This window comes from Emydura macquarii, unplaced genomic scaffold (assembly GCF_026122565.2).
Source record: "Emydura macquarii macquarii isolate MOO-44397 ecotype Brisbane River unplaced genomic scaffold, CSIRO-AGI_Emac_v2 contig_691, whole genome shotgun sequence".
NCBI lineage: Eukaryota > Metazoa > Chordata > Testudines > Chelidae > Emydura > Emydura macquarii.
Window position 1 is genome coordinate 16,987,450 of NW_027130828.1, and position 19,416 is coordinate 17,006,865.

Here is a 19,416-nt window from a genome sequence, read left to right on the forward strand (position 1 = left end):
TTCCCTCAGCTGACGCTGCCTGCTTTGTGCTGTCTGGCAGAACCTGCACTGCCAGGTTGACGGCGGGACACAGAGCGAAGACTGCCAGCATACCGAAGCAGTAGCAGCCCGACTCTGATATCCCCTGGCCAGTTTCCTTCCATTAGCCAGTCATGCATAGGGGCCAAGGTTTCCACGGTGACGTTTCCCCTGGATGGGAGAGAATCACTGACTTCCTAACTCAGGGCCCCAAATGGTGGCAGAGCTGGGACACGGAGGCACAGATCCACACAGAGCACTGGGAGCCTAAACCCCCCCCCGCACCCCAGCCCCCTGGAAGCCCTATTTTGGGGGACAGAACGAACAGTCACCAAACCTACAAGCTCAGCCTCTCTCTTGTCTCTCTGTCCCCTCTCTCACTGCCTGGGAAGGTTTGAGAGGAGAACCTGCGCATGCAGGTCTCAGGCTCGAGCTTGGCAGCCATTCACTCTACAGGGAGCAGAAGACGAGCCTGCCTCTGGTGTGCGGTGAGGAGGGCACACTACAGGCACTTACGGGGGCAAAGGCAGATGGAAGCAGATGCCTCCTGATGCAGGAGGTACCCTGGCTCTGGGTGGCGTCTGGGGTAACTGGAAGGTGTTTGAAGGGGGGTGGTAGGGAGGGGTACCTGGACAGCGTGCCATGGGACATCTCAGGGGTTCCTGAATGACAGCTGGTGAGTGCTGGGGACCGGTGGGGGAGCTGAGGAGTGAATGACTTTTCTCCATCTTCCTTGCTGTCATCCTCCTTCCCATTGCTGACAAGCCCCCCCCCCCATGCAATACAGAACGGACGGCAAGCTTTTCAGCCTCCATCGCCTTGGAGTCAAGACAAAGACTAGCCCTAAATCAGTCATTTAACGGCAATATAAGGATGACTGTGCTCTGTGCTCCCACTCAGAAGAAGATCTTCCAAAAAAAAAACAACAAAACTTTCTCTGAAGCCTACAACCAACTCGGCCTCACACTTAATACCGAGAAAAACGAAAGCACTGCACCAACAGGATCCAAACGACCAGGGTCCTGCTCCCGTGATTCAGAGCAATAAAGAGACCCTGGAGAACATCAAGCACTTCCTTCAGTGGCAGATTAACACATGGACCCCTGGGGCCTGAGCCCAGGTGCCCTGGCCAATTTGGGGGCCCCCTCAGGAGTGATGGAAACTGTGTAGAAGTGGGGGGACGGACTCACCAGAGCCGGAACTGTGGCCCCGCCCCCTGCCTCTCCTCTTCCCCCATCCCCTGCTTCTCCTCTTCTCCCTGAGGCCCCGCCCCCTGACTTGGCTGGAAGCTAGAGCCAGATTACGGTAAGAGCTGCCCAGGGAGCCCAGGCTGCGGTGGGGAGCCCTGGACACTTCACCTGCCCTGGGTGGGGCATTGGCTGCCCAAGAGCAGCTCCTGGCCCATGACTTCCTTAACCTTGGTAGCTATCCGTCACAGAAATCTGACATTGACGAGGAAATTCAACATCGCCTTCAATGCACTGGTGCAGCTTTTGGATGCTTGAGAAAACACGTCTTTGAAGATTGTGAGATCAAGACTCAAACCAAGCTTCTCATGTACCAGGCCACTACTATTCCTGCTCTCTTGTACGGTGTTGAAACCTGGGTCATGTACAGTGGACATCTCAAGGTTCTTGAAAGATACCATCAACGGTGCCTCCAAAAGATCTACACCAACATCAGTGTTCTGCCCCAAGCTAAAACTTCCAGCATTGAAACTATGGTCATCTGCCACCAACACCACAGGGCTGGTCATGTTCTTCGAATGTCAGAAAGTTGACTCCCAAAGCAGGTCATGTTCTCGCAACTGAGCCATGGCCAATAGTCAAGGGGCAGGCAAAAAAAGAGGTTCAAAGAAACCCTCAAAGCCAACATGAAGAAGTGCAATATTGAATAAACTTATGGAAACCCAACCCCTCAACCAACCAAAATGGAAAAGGACTTTGTGTAAGGATGTCAGTATTTTGAGATTCAAAGGAGACACCAGAAAATGGGGAAACAGGAAAGGAGAAAAGAAAGTCCTGCAGCCCAACTTAATAATCTAGATCCTCCCCATCCATTGGGAAATGTCTGCCCTAATTGTGACCAGGTCAGTGGATTCCAGCTAGGTCTCCTTAGTCACCTGCAGATCCACCAGTGATAACTGGCTATGGTTTTATTGGAAGACAATCATCCTCGAACTCCGAGGCATTGCCGACAGCCTGAGTTGGAGAGGGGCTGGCTGGTAGGTGTTGGGGTAGCTGGGAGGATGCTGAAGAGGTGCCAGGGTGCAGCTGGAGGAAGTGGGGGTGTTGGCAATGGAAGGGAGGCAGAGCCCCTCACCTTCTTTCTCCACCAGCCATTCCTCAAACCTCAGCTCCTTGCTATGCCCTGGCAGAGTGCCGGCAAGCTGCGCAGCAAGAGGGGTGGGCAGAGAGGCCATCTGGATTTCTGCTCAGCAAGCACCACCCAGCAGCCTCGAGGAGCAACCGTGGAACCTGCTTCCTACTCGCCAGCCCCATTCCCTCTGTCTCCTCTTCTACTCACCCTCCTCCCTTGCCAGCAGCATGGCACCAGGCTGCAAGTCACAGCTGCCTCCTCCTCCTGGCGGCTCCATGCTTGGCTCCAGTCGGGGAGCAGTGAGAGTAGAGGGAAAGAGGCAGCTAAGCTACAATTTACCCTTGCAACAGCCCCAGTGACCAGTGGGGGAATCCCTGTTGCCTCCCTACTCTATGGTTAAAATCCCACAGGGCTGCAGGCAGGTGTGGTGGGGCTGATGAGTGTCACAGGAGACACTGGACACTTGACAACCCTGCCCTCTTGGTTTGTTAGTAACAGCAGATGCAGGGTTCTTGTCAGCGCCTGCTGCTCCCAGCCGTCTTTGACCACGAGATGCCTCAGACAGCCAAATGCTGCAGACAGCAATCACCCGGCCAGAGAAGCACAAAAAACCAATACAGAATCTAAACAGGGAGCATGACAGGAAGGAGGAAGAACTGTGGGCTCATAGATGAGATACTGTGACTTCCTATGTGCTTGTAGAGGGCATAACACAATGGGACCCAGATCCTGATCTAGGACTCTGGATGCTAACACAAAACTAAGAATGAGTAAATGAATAATAGCTAAACAAATAGCAATCAATGAATTTGTCTCAGACTTTGATGAGCATCACAACTATTCCACACTAAAACTCAGTCTTCTGAGCCTCTGCCGTCCCTATTTTTCAACAATGACTGTAATGCAGTAACTTTGTGCACAGTGTTCTGACTGCCCTGCATAGGGGACTTTTAATTATACTACTTATTAGTGCATTAGGAAATGGTGTTTTGGAATTCAGTATTCTGACCCCCTAAATAGAAAGTTTGAATGGTCTGTATTTAGTAAGAAAATAAAACATGGCGTATTGTTAGCAATCAAGTCCCATGTGAGCACAATATACTAGAAAGAATTACAAATTTCAGAATGCCTACCAGCTGCTGACTTTGGGAAAGACTCTGGCTGAGGTATGATGATGAGAATTCTTATGCCAGAAGAGTAAGTATAGTGCAGTACGTACACCCTAATGACCACTTAGGGACAGATTCTTGTCTCAGTTACATCAGGGTAAATCTGAAGTAACCCTAATCAATGGATTTACTCTGGATTTACATCACAGAAATTGAGTATATTATTCTGGTCATTGGTCTCTCAGCAGTAGTGCTGGATGAGTTCTGCAAAACAATTTTCACAAACATTTTTTCAAATAAATTCCCATGAATTTGCATCTGCTTTTATTTGCTTTCCAGCAACATTAATGTGAGTGATTTTGATTCACAAGAAAGTTCATGGAAAGAGAAGGAGCTAGGGAAACAGGCCCATACATGAAAATTGAGAACAGAAGTGTTCAATGATCAACTGGAAAGATACTTGTGGATTTTGGAGTCATTCAGTCAGGAAGCAAAAATATTATGGAATTTAGGAAGCCAATTACAGATTGGATAGCAAATTACAACTAGTGAATACTCACGCCAAGAGCTGTGGGAAATGGTCTCTGAGCAGCTCACATTATTTGCCAGATCATTTGGAATATGGAACAAAGTCATGAAAGTCAAAGTTCATTTTATGGAACTTTTGCAGAAAGATAAATGAGCGAAACTTACCGGATTGTCTGTGGTGATTAGTTTGTTCAGCATTGCTCAGTATTGAATGTAAAGGGTTGTCTGAAGAGCCATCAGATGGAATAAAAATAGCTTTTAAAATCTGCTCCGTAATAAGAATGGACTAATTAGTGTGTGTTAGTGGTGCCAAAGTCACTGGGATGCCAATTCAGGAAAATATTGAAGCATGTACTTAGAGTGCAGTCCTGAATGCAGAGGCTTTCCTGAACTGGGGCCTGAATGAGTGCTAAGTGATTTAAACCCAGCATCAGACACACATGCAATGCAACTCAGAAAAGAACGGAGCTAGAGTGGCCGAACTGAAATCAGCACGGCTTAGAATTCTCAGATCTCAACCACTGAACAAAATATCCCACAGCAGAGCCAAAGTTCAATAGCATCCTGTCTCCAACATTCCACATCCCCTCAGGCACCCGTCAACGGCCTGCCTCTTAGCGCTAGCAGCATATCATTATTTAAGTGGCAGCCCTCGAGCAGTGCTGCATGTATGGCTAGCAGAGGTCTTTCTGGTTTATAAACAGTCTCTGTGTTTATGGTTGTTGTAATCACTTCTTGCTGAGCCGCTGAATGCATGCTACGTGATTGCTGGAGTACAGAGATGTAGAAATTTGCTACCACGTCTAGGGTCACGTGGTAGGAGACGGTGACTCAAACGCTCCTGCTGGGACACAAAGGGCAGCCTGAGTTCAGAGGGAGAGCTGAAAGGCGTAGAGTGGCTCCAGGAGCAGACCGTAGATCAGGAAAAGGATCTGGGATGCAGAGCTTGCCTTGCCAGCTAGGTGAAAGACCTGGCTGGGGATACCTGCTGTGTGGGCAGCAGCAGAAACAATCTGAGGCCTTAGGAGAGGCCAGGCACCAGATGTGGTTTACCTGTTTTGATTGATGTTGATCTATATTTGTATCTGAGAATTAAATGCTTTGCTGGGAAAAGGGACTGAAACACTGACATTGGTGGGAGCATCACTGGCTACATCTACACTTGGGGTATGTCTATGCCAGCTGGGAATTGCACCCCTAGCTCCAAGTGTAGACGTAGCCATGGATGCGTTGGCCAGTGAGCTGGCCTACTGGCTTGTATGAGAGTAGGGAAACTGAGGCAGAGGTAAGGTCTAATGCTGGATTTGGGGAGACCTTATTACACTGATGCTGTGTTCTGAATGGTTGTGTGTGTGTGTGTGTGTGTGCGCGCGCGCATGCGGTGGTGGAGAACATGACATCAAATTACTTCATCAGAATGAACTGGGTAGCAGAAGCCGACTTGAAAATTTCACTGACTTTCCTGTGTTGCCATTTTTAATTCACGTATTTTTACATAAATTTAATAAATGATCTGCCCAAGACTCATTCTCATCCCACAGAAGCTCTGTTGTAGGTTGCCTTTATCAAGTACTATTAACATTTCCCGAAAGGTAACAATGGGCTTAAACCAAAACAGCACCAGAGCCTGGGGATATTCATAGCTGGAGCTCAGCTTTACAGCTCAGGCCCACCTCTATAACAACAGCTTTGCTCTTCTACAGGAGCTTCCCTTTAAGGGCCTCAAAGCACTTTGCAAAGAATAGCACAGTAACAACATCTCAGTGAGGTGAGTAATAGAATCTCCCCTTCACATATGGGGAAATTGAGGGCCATAGCGAAGCGGCTCACCCAAGGTCACGCAGTGAATCAGTGGCAGAACTATGACTAGAACCCAGGTCTCTTAAAGTTCTGTATTTTAACCACAAGATTGTTCTTCCCTCTGGAGGACTATGAACTGTGATCCAGGCCTCATTGGATTTGGGGAAGTTTGGATCTGGATCCGAATTCTAACTTCTCAGCTTGAGCCAGTCTCCAGTAAAAATGGGTGCCCAATGAGGAGAGTAATAAAGGACATCCATGCAGAGCTTGTGCTCCTGTGTTCGTGGGTCTCCCCAAGGCAAATGAGAGTTCACTTGCTGATTCAGACAGAACTGGGGGTACCACTCCTATTTCTCTAACGAAACACGATTCTGTAAAAATATCAGGCACTGAGCAGCTACAGAATCAGACCCTTAAAACCTGAGCTGCAGCTCTCCCATACCATCACATCATGTTGCCTAAGGTCGATGACTCTTTTCTGACTCCCCCACTGATTTTAATTCTTAACCAATCTTATCCCGCAACCTTGATAGTGCAAAATGCTATATTATTTTCTCATTGCCTTGGGCCCTTCTCCAGCAACTCCCTCATTAACTTATGGCAACTAGAGGAGGAAATGGAAGTAGGTCATTGCATGCTCATTTGCTACATTGTGCTATTATAGATGCTGTGCAGAGGACAACACACGAGTGGTCCCATTGCAGTGTAAGGTACTGTGGAGGTGACCTCATGAAGAATGCTGGGGGGCCACCTATAGTCCTTGGATCATGCTTTGTCTGTGCAAAGCGACTATCCGTTTTCCCAGTAAAAGAATTCTGTTTGCCTGAATTTCAAAGAGTCCCTCAGCATTTATTTTAATGGATGATTTAATTGGTAAATGTGTGCGTTATAATCCCACAGCATATTGTGAGAAGTTCTTCTCTGACAAACAGTAGAATATGAACAAACAAAAATTATTTTCTCCTTTCCTAAATTCCAAATTGCTTGAGGGACATTTCCTCCATTAGGAAGAGAAAGATGTCTGAAAGGTTCCTTTCTAGTGCACACACAATAAGAAGGCAGCTTTACCTGGAACACAGTGAGGATGGCAGCAGGGAATGTATCGAAGTTTGTGGTCGGTGTTTCATCTTGAAAATTAAATCTAAGCAGGAAATAAAAATGAAAAATCAAAACAGTACCAGGGGAAAGATCTATGCTCTCATAATTCTCTATAAACAGAGTCAGAAGATTTGCTTTACATAGAGATAATCTGGTCATCTTCAGGAAGGGATGGGTATCTTAAGTAAGAGAGGTGTGTTTAGCAGAACTGTAAAGAAAATAGCATTTTTGTCTCACTGGAAATTTCAACATTTCAAAATTCATTTTCATTCTGGAATGGAAAATCAAAATATTGAAAAAATTTGTGCAACAAATCATTCCTAAAATTTTAAATCAGAAATGTCCAGCTGAAAATAAACTAAATGAAGTTATGAATGGACATTTCAACATAAAATGTCATTTTATATAGATTATTTTAAAGAACAAAATGACAATTTATCTTTAAGCAAAACAGAAACCCTTCTTTCAAAGGGTCAATTTGAAACAAAGATGCTTGTTTTGGCATTCATGCTGGGAAACTGAAATTATACAGTGGAATTGATATTGTCCCATAAGAAAATTCAGGTTTGATTAAACTATTTTCCAGTAGGAAAATTTTCCATATGAAAGAATTTTAACCAGATTTGCAAACCCTCTGAGCCACTCAGTCCCCCTCAGCCTTTTGCCTTCCACAGGGACTTTTTCCCCAGGGGGAACATGTTTCAATTATCACTTAAGAGCCAGGAATGACACTTACTGTCCTCCAAAGAGCTGCATTCCCAGCAGAGCAAACACCACAATGAACAGAAAGAGCAGGAAAAGCAAACTGATGATGGATTTCATGGAGTTCAGCAAGGAGACCACCAGATTCCTTAGGGAGTTCCAGTATCTAGGGTTGTAAATCAAAGCAGCCTACAGTTAGTGTCACTGGGAGAGAAGGGGCCATTTCCGGGAGAGATTAAACGATCTACATGAGAAGTGATGATGGGTGTTCTATGGGATGAGGGGCCAAACTCTCCGCAGATGTAATGCCAGCAGAACAATATGGCCTATTTGAGTCTGTCTGATAGCAAAATAACATGTAGAATCATAGGGGCCTGAGATGGAAAACACCTCTCTGATCCTCTTGAGCAAATGACTTGCCCGTGGAGAATGGTCACCTACCATGAATTCTGCAGTGCTTTGTCCAATCTAGCTTTACATGTTCTAAACAATGCAGCTTTCCTCAGCTCGCCCTCTCCACGGGATAGGTCCGTTCCCTACAGTACACACTCCCAGGCATTTTCCTTTCCTTTCCTACCCATCTCAATTGTTGAGGATGCCAAGAATGAAGATTGACTGATAAAGGTGAGAACGACTCTGGGGATTGTAAACTATCCGTTTCAGTAAGACTTGAGCCAGGACTGAATGGTTCATTTCCATGGAGCTTGATCCCCAACAACACCGTGGGAGGATCAAGCTCTATGGAAATGAACCATTCATTATAGACAAGAGGAGCCTATCCCAAGCCATGACCTACACATGGCAGGTTCCACCTGGCCAGTCACTGCTGTTCGGTCTGCTCTGATCCCTGCCCACGTGATCCTTGATTAATTCTATCCCTTGCCATTATGGGCAGGTACACACACTCACACACACACACACAGCTGGGAGAGGCAGGTTAAATAACGGAGGTCTGAGAGGGTGTGCAGCAATGGCACTCTCTCTCCATTTTATTATCCTGCTGAGAATAAGCAGGGAACATTTATATTAGGAAAACCAATGAATCAGAAAATGCAGAAAGAGCCATTACAGCTGAGAATCTCTTTAACAATCTCCGGCAGGGTTAGAGCACATAATGGGAGATAGTGATTTAAACCTTTATATACACAGCTAGGACACGTCTACACTGCATTGTGAACCTAAGTCTGTGGGACCTGCACTTGTGGACTTGGTGTTTCCAGGCCCAAGCTTGGGCATCCATACGATATTGTAAACCCAGGTTTACAATTGCTGGACCTAGGTCTCAGAGCTGTGCTAATGCATCCATACTGCAATATTCAGACCTCCTTATTCAGGTCTGTTGTTTGACCTACATCCACACTGCAAAATGATAGGGCTTGGACCCGAGGTTCAGTGGGACTCAGGCTCTGACCTACCCTCCTTATCAGGGACCTAAACCCTGGGTGCTGAGTGCTTGCTGACTCAAATCAGACTGATTTTAAACACAAAAAATCCTGCATCTTGGCAGGGGATTAGACTAGATGATCCTTGCAGTCCCTTCTAACCCTATGATTCCTTGATATATGTGTGAACAGAAGGGGGGCTTGGACTCAAACCTGAGTCAGAGCACAGGCTAAGTGTGCAGTGTAAACATTCCCTTAAAGGCTTTCTGATCACTTTGGGATTGCAAGTAAGAATTTTACCAACTCTCCTTTTTTTCCCTCTCTCTTTTTTCTCCAGTTACTTCTATCACCTCCACTATCCAGACCAGGAAGCTACTACACAGAGGCTTGTATTCTGATGGCAATCTTGCTCCACAGTCTCCAGCTGGGCTTTAGGGGACAGGCCCATAACCTGAAATCCTTACTGCAAAACAGCTGTTGGGATGTGTGGAAGAAGCATGCCAGATGATTTGTCTGTTCCCCCTCCGCAGCTCCATAAGACAGCTGACAGGAAAACTGGCTTTAATACAGCCTCATAATTATTCTATTTCTACCCACTCCTCCTTCACTTTTCTGTTTCAGTTTTCCAAATCTTTTCCCAGAACATCATTCCTTTCTCCACCATGTACCTGCAAGTAGAGCTGTGTGAATAACTGATTTTCTGGTGTGCTGGCTGTTGCAAAAAAAAAAAAAAAAAATGTAATTGTTTCAGGCTGTCCCAAACCCAGATTTTTTTAAATCTTTCAGCAAATAGAAAAGTTTAAAAAAATTGTTGCTTCAGGTTGAACAAAATAGATTTAAAGCACCAAACTTTTAAAAAATTTATAAAATTTAAGGAAATTTCTGAAAAGCCATTTTGAATTAATAGATTAATAGATTCATAAAAGCCAGAAGGGACCACTGTGATCATCTAGAGTGACCTCCTACATAAAACCGGCCACATAACTTCCCCAAAATAATTCCTAGAGCAGATCTTCTAGAAAAACATCCAGTCTTGATTTTAAAATTATCAGTAGTCAAGAATCCACCATGACCCTTGGTAAATTGTTCCCATGGTCAATTACTCTCCCTGTTTAAAATGTACACCTTATTTCAGTCTGAATTTGTCTAGCTTCAACTTTCAGACATTGGGTCACATTATACCTTTCTCTGCTGGACTGAAGATTATTAAATATAGGGGCCTATTACAGGAGTGGGTGGGTGAGGTTCTGTGGCCTGCGATGTGCAGGAGATAGGACTAGCTGATCATGATGACCCCTACATGATCATGATGGACCTTTAAGTCTATTAGTCTATTTATTCCCCCTTTAGGTATTTATAGGCTGTAATCAAATCACCCCATAACCTTCTCACTGTTAAGTTAGACTCAAAGAGCTCAGTCTATTTATCAGTGTAAAGCACATTTTCTAAATCTTTAATCATTCTCATGGCTTTTCTTTGAACCCTGTTCAGTTTAACAGCTTCCTTCTTGGATTGCGGACCCCAGAACTGGACACAGGATTCCAGCAGCGGTTGCATCGGTGCCAAATACAGAACTAAAATAACCTCTCTACTCCTACTCAAGATTCCCCCGTTTATGCATCCCAGGATCGCATTAACTCTTTTGGCCACAGCATCACACTGGGAGCTCATGTTCAGCTGATTACCCAGAAACCCCAAATCTTTTCAGGAATCACTGCTTCCCAGGATAAAGGCACCCCCTGGTGTAGGGTGGGCTACATTCTTTGTTCCCAGATGTATGTATTTACATTTCACTGTTTTAAAATGCATATTGTAAATTACGTCAACACTACTACCTTTTAACAACCAAACTCCTAGTCTTATCAAAAAGAGATAGTAGGTCACATTGACAGGATCTATTTTCCATAAACCCATGTTGATTTGCATTAATTACATTACCCTCCTTTAGTTTATTAACTGAGTCCCTTATCAGCCACTCCATTATCCTGCCTGGGATCGATGCTGGGTTGACAGGACTATAATTTCCCAGGATATCTCATTTCCCCTTTTTAAAAACCAGCACAACATTTTCTCCTAGAAAGCTTCTGAAACCTCCCCAGCACTCCAAGACTTATCAAAATGTTTTGTTTCAAAAATATCACAACAAAATGTTTTGACTTTTTTGGAATTTGTTTGGTTTGGGTTGTTTTTCACCAAAACAATTCAATGAAATTGATACGAATTCACAATGTTGTATGCAGTGTTGTTGTAGCCGTGTCAGTCCCAGGATATTAGAGAGAAGGTGAGTAAGGTCATATTTTTTATTAGACCAACATCTTTTGGGGAGAGAGACAACCTTTTGAGCTATGCAGAGCTGAGCACCTGACATCTCTCTCAACAGATATTGGTCCAGTAAAAGATATCGCCTCATCCACCTTGTCTCAGAAATTCCCCAAAATTTTGGTGTCACTGAATTTGCACTTTTGAAAAAGTTTCAGATGGAAAATTTCACCCAGCTGTACTTGCAAGTACTGCACAAGCTCGTGCATGTGTGATATGGGGGTATAATGGTTGCTTATTGCCCGAGGACAGGATCCTACTGCCCTGCTACACCCACCCCAGTGGGAACCCCAAAACGAGGCCTCTCTACGACAGACAGTGACATGGTTTGGAGGTGGGGGTTCAGAGTCTGAGATGGAAGACTCCCTGAGCTGTATCAAAAAGATGTACCTCAGTTAGGCTTCGACTCTCAAAAGAGGCTAAATTGTTCTCATGGGAGGGAGAGACAGAGGTTTTCATGACCACAGTCCAGGACAGAAAGTTCTCCAAGGGAATTTCCCCTACCTCGTGCTGCTGCCTGCCTCAGGCAAAACTTGGGTCAACCCTCAAGCTGGTATTGCTCAGTTGACATGACTGGGCACCAAATACAGGTCAGGTGCTGGATTATCCAGGAGTAACTGGGCATACCTGGGTCATTTCAGCACCCATCAAGGACTGATTACAGACCCCAGGGCTGTAACGAGGAGCTACATTTCTTCAGTTGCCAGTTCCCATTACATTTGTCTTGACAAGGAGAAAATTATGTTGAGCAATTTTCTCCTTGTCTTCCGATCTCTGAATTTCAGTGCCTCTTAGGCTGCATTCCCACTCGCTGTAGTGATATGCCATTCTGCTGTGACATTTTCAGCCTGCTGTAATTTAACTTTCTAACCATCACGCTGCTCTGCTTTTTACAATCTTCCTGGCTTGTACTGAAGGAAGAAAAGGCCTCCAAATCAAAAGGCATAATACTCCCAATTATTCAGAGCAGGGTGGTGTGCCCCTGCCTTCCGTTGAACAGATTAGAGGCAAAAATCCAAGGGCAGGATGCTTCAGGGAAAGATTGCAGTGAAAGCCAGGGGAAAAGGAAAGAATTAGCACAGGGTGAAGCTGTAATGAGACACGGATAGCAGCAATTTAGCATCTGGAGCTCTTGCTTTGGTAACTTTCTAAACTAGCCCATAATCAGATGTGCTGCGCTGGTTTGATTGAGCACTTTTCTGGAGCTCGCTGTGCCTTCGGGACATTTCTTTTCTGCTGAGAACCTAAGATTTTTCCAGAAAGAACCAAATATTCAGGCCAGCTAGGCTCAGTTATTAGCCTCCTTCTTTGCAGGCTAACCCGAGCTACAAACTGTCCCAATACAGACCAAAGTTCCTGGGTTTCAACCTCACCACCCTGGGGCTCGAACACGCTCCCTCTATCCAGGGTTTCAGGCAGGTTTCAATCTCTGATCAGCTCCTGTCTCCAGCTACTCCTTGCACACCACAGGACAGTTTTCTGCTCTGCATCCCCCATCCTGCACTGATGCAATGGAGCGAGTCTAACTGAACAGGGCTGAGAGGCTGCAACACTCACCTTGCTATTACACTCCTCTTGCTCATACAAAAAGATTATTAAAGAGTGGGATGAAGGAAGGGGCAAACTTGTTTGGGGAGAAAAAACAAAACTGGCATGAATGCCCAAACCATTTTTAGTTAGCTCAACATTACAACTTTAACATCCTGCAGAAATTGCTCTAAATGGATGATAAATTGCACAACAGCTGTTTGTTCATTCCAACACATATTAATCTGACACATCAGAAGGAGAACAAGTTAAAAGCTTTGGCCACCAACTCTACTGGATCCCCAAAGCGCCAGATTCACAGCCTTGGAAACTGAGACCTCAACATATTCCTAGTTTAGGTACAGAACAGGCAGAGACAGCACAAAGTTCCTCATGCCATTGGCCGGCAGATCTTGTCTCCTGCAGGGGAGAGGGTAGTTTAGTCTTCATGGTTCATTCAGCTGTAGCAACGATGGCCTGGTTTGGTTAACATGAGTGCCGGCAACACTCGAGTCAGATAATCTCAGTTCATGTTTGACAGTGTAAGAGTGATGGACAGAAGCAGAAGTTACTGCTAGGGCCCAAATTCTACATGGCTTTATAACAGGCATGTGCAAAGCAAGCAGGCAATGCTATTCGTAGGGGAGTGATGTGAACTTTCACGTCGAGCTAAATAGCCGACTGGAGTGAAAAAGGAACCTGGACTTACTTGGTTACTTTGAAAATCCTCAGCAGTCGAAGAGCCCTCAATACACTGATGCCAAATGAGGTACCGGGCTTCACCGCTGCCCAAATCACTTCAAAAATGCTCCCCACTATCACCTGCAAGAACAACTCGTTTTAAAAGGGAAAATGATTGCTCAGCCAGCTGTGGCTTTGGGTCCTCCCACAGGGGGTAGAGACCAAAGAGTCCTGCACAGTGTGGTTGGATTCTAATAGGGGCTGTCAGTATAGTTTGCATAATCAAGGAAAACAGCAAGAAAGTCTAAACGCTCAGACATAATGGCTCTAATTTTGTAAACGTGCAATCCAGCCTGAGAAGGGGGCATGTTGTCGCACTGCCCCTGGAGCAGGACAGCAACGCAGTCACAATCTGCTGCTTGCTTCTCCCTTGCTCTGGTTGCAGAAGCACCATGCATAAGCTCTTTTTCTAGTGCAGATTGCTTCCCAGCTCCTGCACTGGCTCTGTACGTTGGCCGATGTATTGTGATATCAAAGCCAAGGCTCCACTCACTCCCCACCAGCGTGCACCTGCTCAAGAAGGGGGATAGCTGCCAGGCAGAAGCTGTCCCCATCCCCAAACCGTGCATATTGGTAACCCCCACAGGGGTGTGAGGCATCTCCTTACACCCCTTTGCTCCCATGAGTCGGGGCACAGCTGGGCTCAAGAGTGAGCAACATATAGGAGCTAAGTATTATTATTATGTAAAATCTACTGGAAGTTTCTCTCTATTCCGAACCTTTAGAGCACTGGTTAATTAAGATACCTGTAGTTTAAAAAAAATCCTTAAACTTCACTAGAGTTCACATCCAACCGTTCAGCAGCCCCCGGCCTTGAGATATATAAAGAAATGTCTCGGGACATATTTTCTTAAAAGGTTGGCAGCTATGCAATAGTACAAGCCCTAAGATGCAAAGGGACTTTCTATGGAATGTAGTGCAAATAAGGAGAAATTATAGTAATGAGAAATGCACTATAGTAAGGGAGATTATATGAAGTTAGGTTACTACTTAGGTAATATGGTAAGACAAGCATTTCTTAGCCATTATATCTAGCTTCAGGCAAGACCAAAGGCTGAGAGACTTTAGCCATGGAGAAGCACAATAATTGGCTTGAAATGAACGAGAGGCTTATTTCTACCGTGGAATGCAATTTCCGTGGACAATCAAGGTGAACAGACAGACCTGCGCTAGTCATCGCACCTGAGTGACGGTATGAGACTGTCAACACCCTGAAAGCTCCCTTTGTGTACAGAATTCCAGCTTCCTTTCAGCAGAATACAACTCTCCTCTCCTCCACTGTAAACCCTTTTTGGGAATCCATCATGGATCAGTAAAACCTTCCCCCAGACCCTCTGAGTTTTAAACTGATAATTAATTTTCTTGCCATATTAAAAGAACCTCTTGGGAATAACTTCACACAAGACTCTATTGGACTATTCCTCCTGGGGCCAATGTCTCTCCGTTTTGTTGTTTCTCCCTTTGCTTTTGAATTGTTTCATCTTGACGGTTTGTCAAACTAAACTGACTACTGTTCCAAAGGGGGTGAAAAAACTGAAATAATTCAAGGAGTGGGAAGGTGGTGAGGGGGATGAAACACAGATAGTCTTGGGTTCCCAATGGACTCTCTAAAGAAGAAAGAATTAGAAAAGTGATCAAAACCCTTTCATGGGAATCCTAGTCTGTGAAACTTATTACCAGTGCTTCATTCAGCATGGCATGAAGAAAAGCTGATTGGCCCAATGGATTTGTTTTCTGTTTAATATAAAATTCCTAAATCATTTATCCCACAAGGTCAGGTATAAATTTTTTCCCCTTGTGGATGGAGCATTCTGATTAACAACGCCATTTATGAAATAAATGAAGGAAAATTAGCAGACAGTGAGCATGAAGCTTGCCATATTGAGGCCCAGACAATACCTGTGCGATACTCCCTGGGCCACACAGGACTAGAGGATAGAGGACATCCATCTACCATCTTTCACTGGAACTTGACAAAAAACAAGGCAGTGACAAATTAAACGCCTAATTAAAGTATTACAAAACTGGCTAATTTTTTTGACTGTGTAAGTGTCCTGTGTCTCCAGAGGGACTGAGCACAAATGTTTACATCACTGGCATGTGGTCACCATCTCCCCGCATTGTGCCACTTATATTATGTACGCCTAATGATGGATTCAATGCCTCACTCTGAGAACTCAAATTTGAAACTCACTATCCATGTATCGTGAGGGGAAAATCACCCACAGGATGACAGGGAATCCAAGCAAAGGGAAACATGATTTAAAACACAAACACACCCCTCACTTGAAAATGACATCACGTGGTATTAGAGCACTTATGAGAACATCTCGGTGAGCTTCTAGCAGAAAACAATTCTCGCAGACAACCAGTTCTCAGGGGCTGCTGGGTTACTTAGAAGGAGACAATTCCTAGAGGAAGCGTATTCAGACTGGCATGTTTTCTCATTGTTTCTCTGTGACATCGGGCCAGAAAGGGCTAAGCAACTCTGCAAGCTGCATGGCCCAAATCCGACCTTCAAAGAATATTAAAGGAAAATACAAATGGAAATGATGGCCATTCCTTATAAGTCAATTAGAACTTTGATATGCAAGTGTATTGTTGGTAGTTATTTGATGTTGTTCACATAGATCTTGTTAGAGGTTAACCATGCAGATAAACTGCTTTCCTGTCTACCTATTACTATTGTTCTATTGATTAATTGATCAAAAGGAATATTAACATCTAGACGAACTATTAACCATGCTAATGAAGCTAATTACCAATGTGTGCCTAGGAAATGAAGGTTTTACTTCAAAGGACAATATGCATTACTAGTCTCCACTCAAGGAAATATCTGTGAACTGTCTTGGTAGTTTAAATGGCTATTGCTGACTATATTGTCTGAGAAAGGACCCACTGAGTAAAGATCAAACTGTCAGTTCGCTTTCATCAAAGTCCACGTTACCTGCAAGTACCCGTCTTGCTTCAACTATAAAGGAAGTTTTGGACCTGATGCTTTTTTTCTCAAATGTGTCCAATCTTTTTCAGGGAAAGTTTAGATCACACTATTGGGATAACAGCACCAGCCTGGAATCGCCCGGCTAATTCTCATGGAAGAATTTGAACAAACTCTGTACATGGGTTATTTGGTCTTCGCTTCCTGCTTCTTTTCTCTGGACTGGATTTCTAACAAGGAAGCTTTAAACAAGGACTGATCACCTTCAAGCTGTTTCGGTGATTTCTAAAGGCTTTTGCAAATTAAGAACTCTTACAATCCAGCAATTAATCATCTTTGCTGTGAAACTGACCGAAGAACTTTATTTTCATCTGTATATGTATAATGATCTTTTAACTATTACTCCCTTTCCTTTTTTAAAAATAGGTATTAGCTTAGTTAATAAGCATTGGCTTGAAACGTGTTATTTGGGTAAGATCTGAACTATGCATTGACCAGGTTGGTAATGTGTCCAATCTTTTGGGATTGGTAGAACTCTTTAAAAAAAAAAAAAAAAAAAAAAAAAAAAAAAAAAAAAAAACGTGCTAGATAAGATTTTCAGTAATCCCTATGATATTTGACTTGGCTGTCTGGTTAGAGGCCAGAGGGCTGGATGGCTTTAAGGAAACTGTGGTTTTGATCAAAAGCTGTTTGTTGCTGGCTTGGTATATTTTATGGAATAAAACCCACCCCTTCTTTGAAGTTTTGTCCTGTTTATGTATCTCAGCATGGCTCCCCCTAGATGCCAACCCCCAATCTCACTGTATGCTTGATTCTTATGGGGAAGTGAGAGAGGAGTAGCCAATCCCTGTAAAATGTGCCCATTGTCTTTGCACTTACTGATAACCGTATAACACCACTCAGTAAAGGAGGCGCTTACACACAGCATTGGTGTGTGCAGCTGATGTCAACTTACCCCAAAGTCAAAGCAGTTGAATGAGGAGTGGAAGTAATTTCTTGGCCCCAGTCCATACATCTTCAAGGACATCTCAGTAAGGAACAGACCCAGGAAAACAAACTCTGCAAAATCTAGAAGCCAGCAAAGTGGCAGAATCAGTTAATGAGGTTCTGCTAGGCCGAAATAATACAATGCAACAGCTCCGGCATGGACTGCCTACTGCTGGTTGAAAACCCTTCTGCAATGGGAAGGTAACTACATTAGACCCCTTTCACGTAATTATCTCTGCATACGGATAGGGGAGGCATATTATGCAAGGGGCAGTTTCAACTCTGCTGTGGCAAGCAGGCCTGCTGACAACAATTCTGGGCTCCACAGCAGAACAGTCAATGGCCTCCCTAGAAAGGGATGGCTGAGCTTTACGACACTACTTTTTATCCTATTGATAAGACATTAGAACCCACTACCCGTAAACTGTGGTGTTGCTTGATCTAGTTTACTTCCCCCCACCCCCCAGTTACAGCACCAGTATTAAACACATTGGAGTGGGCTTCTGCCGGAAGTTTATGCTTATTTATTATGTGCCATGCAGGGTTCCCAGGCAGCTGAGGAGGCGGTATCTGCTACTCAGCATCCCAGGTCCCTTGGACACCCCAGGGAGATTACTAATGAACACAGGAGGCTGAGTAGCAGATTCCGGGAGGCTGAGGAGGCGGTAACCTGCATGGCACATAATAAATAAGCTCGGCTCAGGGGAGGGGCAGAGAGTGCGAGCTACAGGGGTCCTGGTGGAAGGCAGGGTGTGGAGGAGAGGAGGGGGTCTTAGCAAAGGGCAGGAGGGATGCAGCAAGTGGTGGTGGGAAGGACTGAGGGACACGCAGCAAGCAGGGAGGGGGTCAAGTGGGGGAGGAGGGGGGGCCTGGGCAGAGTGGGGGTGGAATGTGGGCAGGGCCGCGGGCAGAAGAGGTGGGACGGGTAGCTAGCCGAGGGGAAGCTTCACCCGCCACCCATGGCCTGGGCCCTTTTAAATTGCTGGGCCCCTGGGCAATTGCCATCCACTCTGTCGCCAGGCCTGGTGAGAAGTTTGGCATGTGAGCTTTGAGAAATCCTGTCAACGCTTTGAAAAGCACTTTGAGAAAAAGGTTTCTGGGGCTGTTTATAAAGGCCTCCCTTAACTCCACCCATAATATTCATGCGCAATTACACAGACCTGTCAATTGCTCTTTCAAATGGGTAGTAGATTCACAGACTCCAAGACCAAGAGGGGCCATTGTGATCATCTAGTCTCCTATATTGCACAGGCCAGAGAATTTCCCCAAAATCATTCCTAGAGCAGATCTTTTAGAGAGACTTCCAATGTTCATTTAAAAATGGTCATTAATGGAAAATCTGCCATGCCCCTTGATAAATTCTTCCAACGGTTGCATCTATATAGTATAATGGGCAGTTACCCAGTTTGCTCAAACATGCAAAAAGCTGTGATCAGAGGTATTGCTAGTACAAATCTGTGATCAAAGGCATTGCTAGCACAACCAAGGAGTCCCTTTAAGTCCCTTTAGATCATTGGTTAAATTAGATGTGCTATAGCTGAAAAATCATCTTTTTCCAGGTGTGATAATGGTCTTAAAAATGACGATGAGAAAATGTTTAAAAGTATTTAAGTCCTATTTTCAAAAGTGCCTGTGTCAGATGTCTAAGCTCCATTGATTTTCAATGGCACTTTTGATAACTAACTGATTTAGGTCACAAACACACTTAAGTCACTTAGAAGGCCAAGTATCATTGAAAGTCAATGGAATTTAGGTGCCTAAATGATATTGGCATTTTTGAAAATGGGATTTAGGTGCTTTTGCAAATTTTACCATATGTAAAAATGACACCTTCTTATTTAACAGAATTGCATCCTGTATTCAGTGTCCAAGGTGCTGACTTTACTACTGACTCAAAGCACTGTTTCCTTTCGTTAGCCCTGCAGAATGTATACAGCTTGGAGATAGT

General features: G+C 44.6%; 1 protein-coding gene across 1 annotated transcript in view; it reads right to left on the reverse strand.

Annotated features, from left to right (window-relative positions):
• Positions 1 to 19,416, reverse strand: part of CACNA1B (calcium voltage-gated channel subunit alpha1 B) — a 433,344-nt gene that overhangs the window by 138,203 nt on the left and 275,725 nt on the right. The window contains exons 13-16 of the mRNA XM_067542172.1: positions 17,437 to 17,549; positions 13,512 to 13,624; positions 7,609 to 7,740; positions 6,843 to 6,915 (exon numbers count right to left, since the gene is read on the reverse strand). Of these exons, the coding sequence (XP_067398273.1) occupies positions 6,843 to 6,915; positions 7,609 to 7,740; positions 13,512 to 13,624; positions 17,437 to 17,549 (431 nt within the window). The remainder of the gene's footprint in view (positions 1 to 6,842; positions 6,916 to 7,608; positions 7,741 to 13,511; positions 13,625 to 17,436; positions 17,550 to 19,416) is intronic.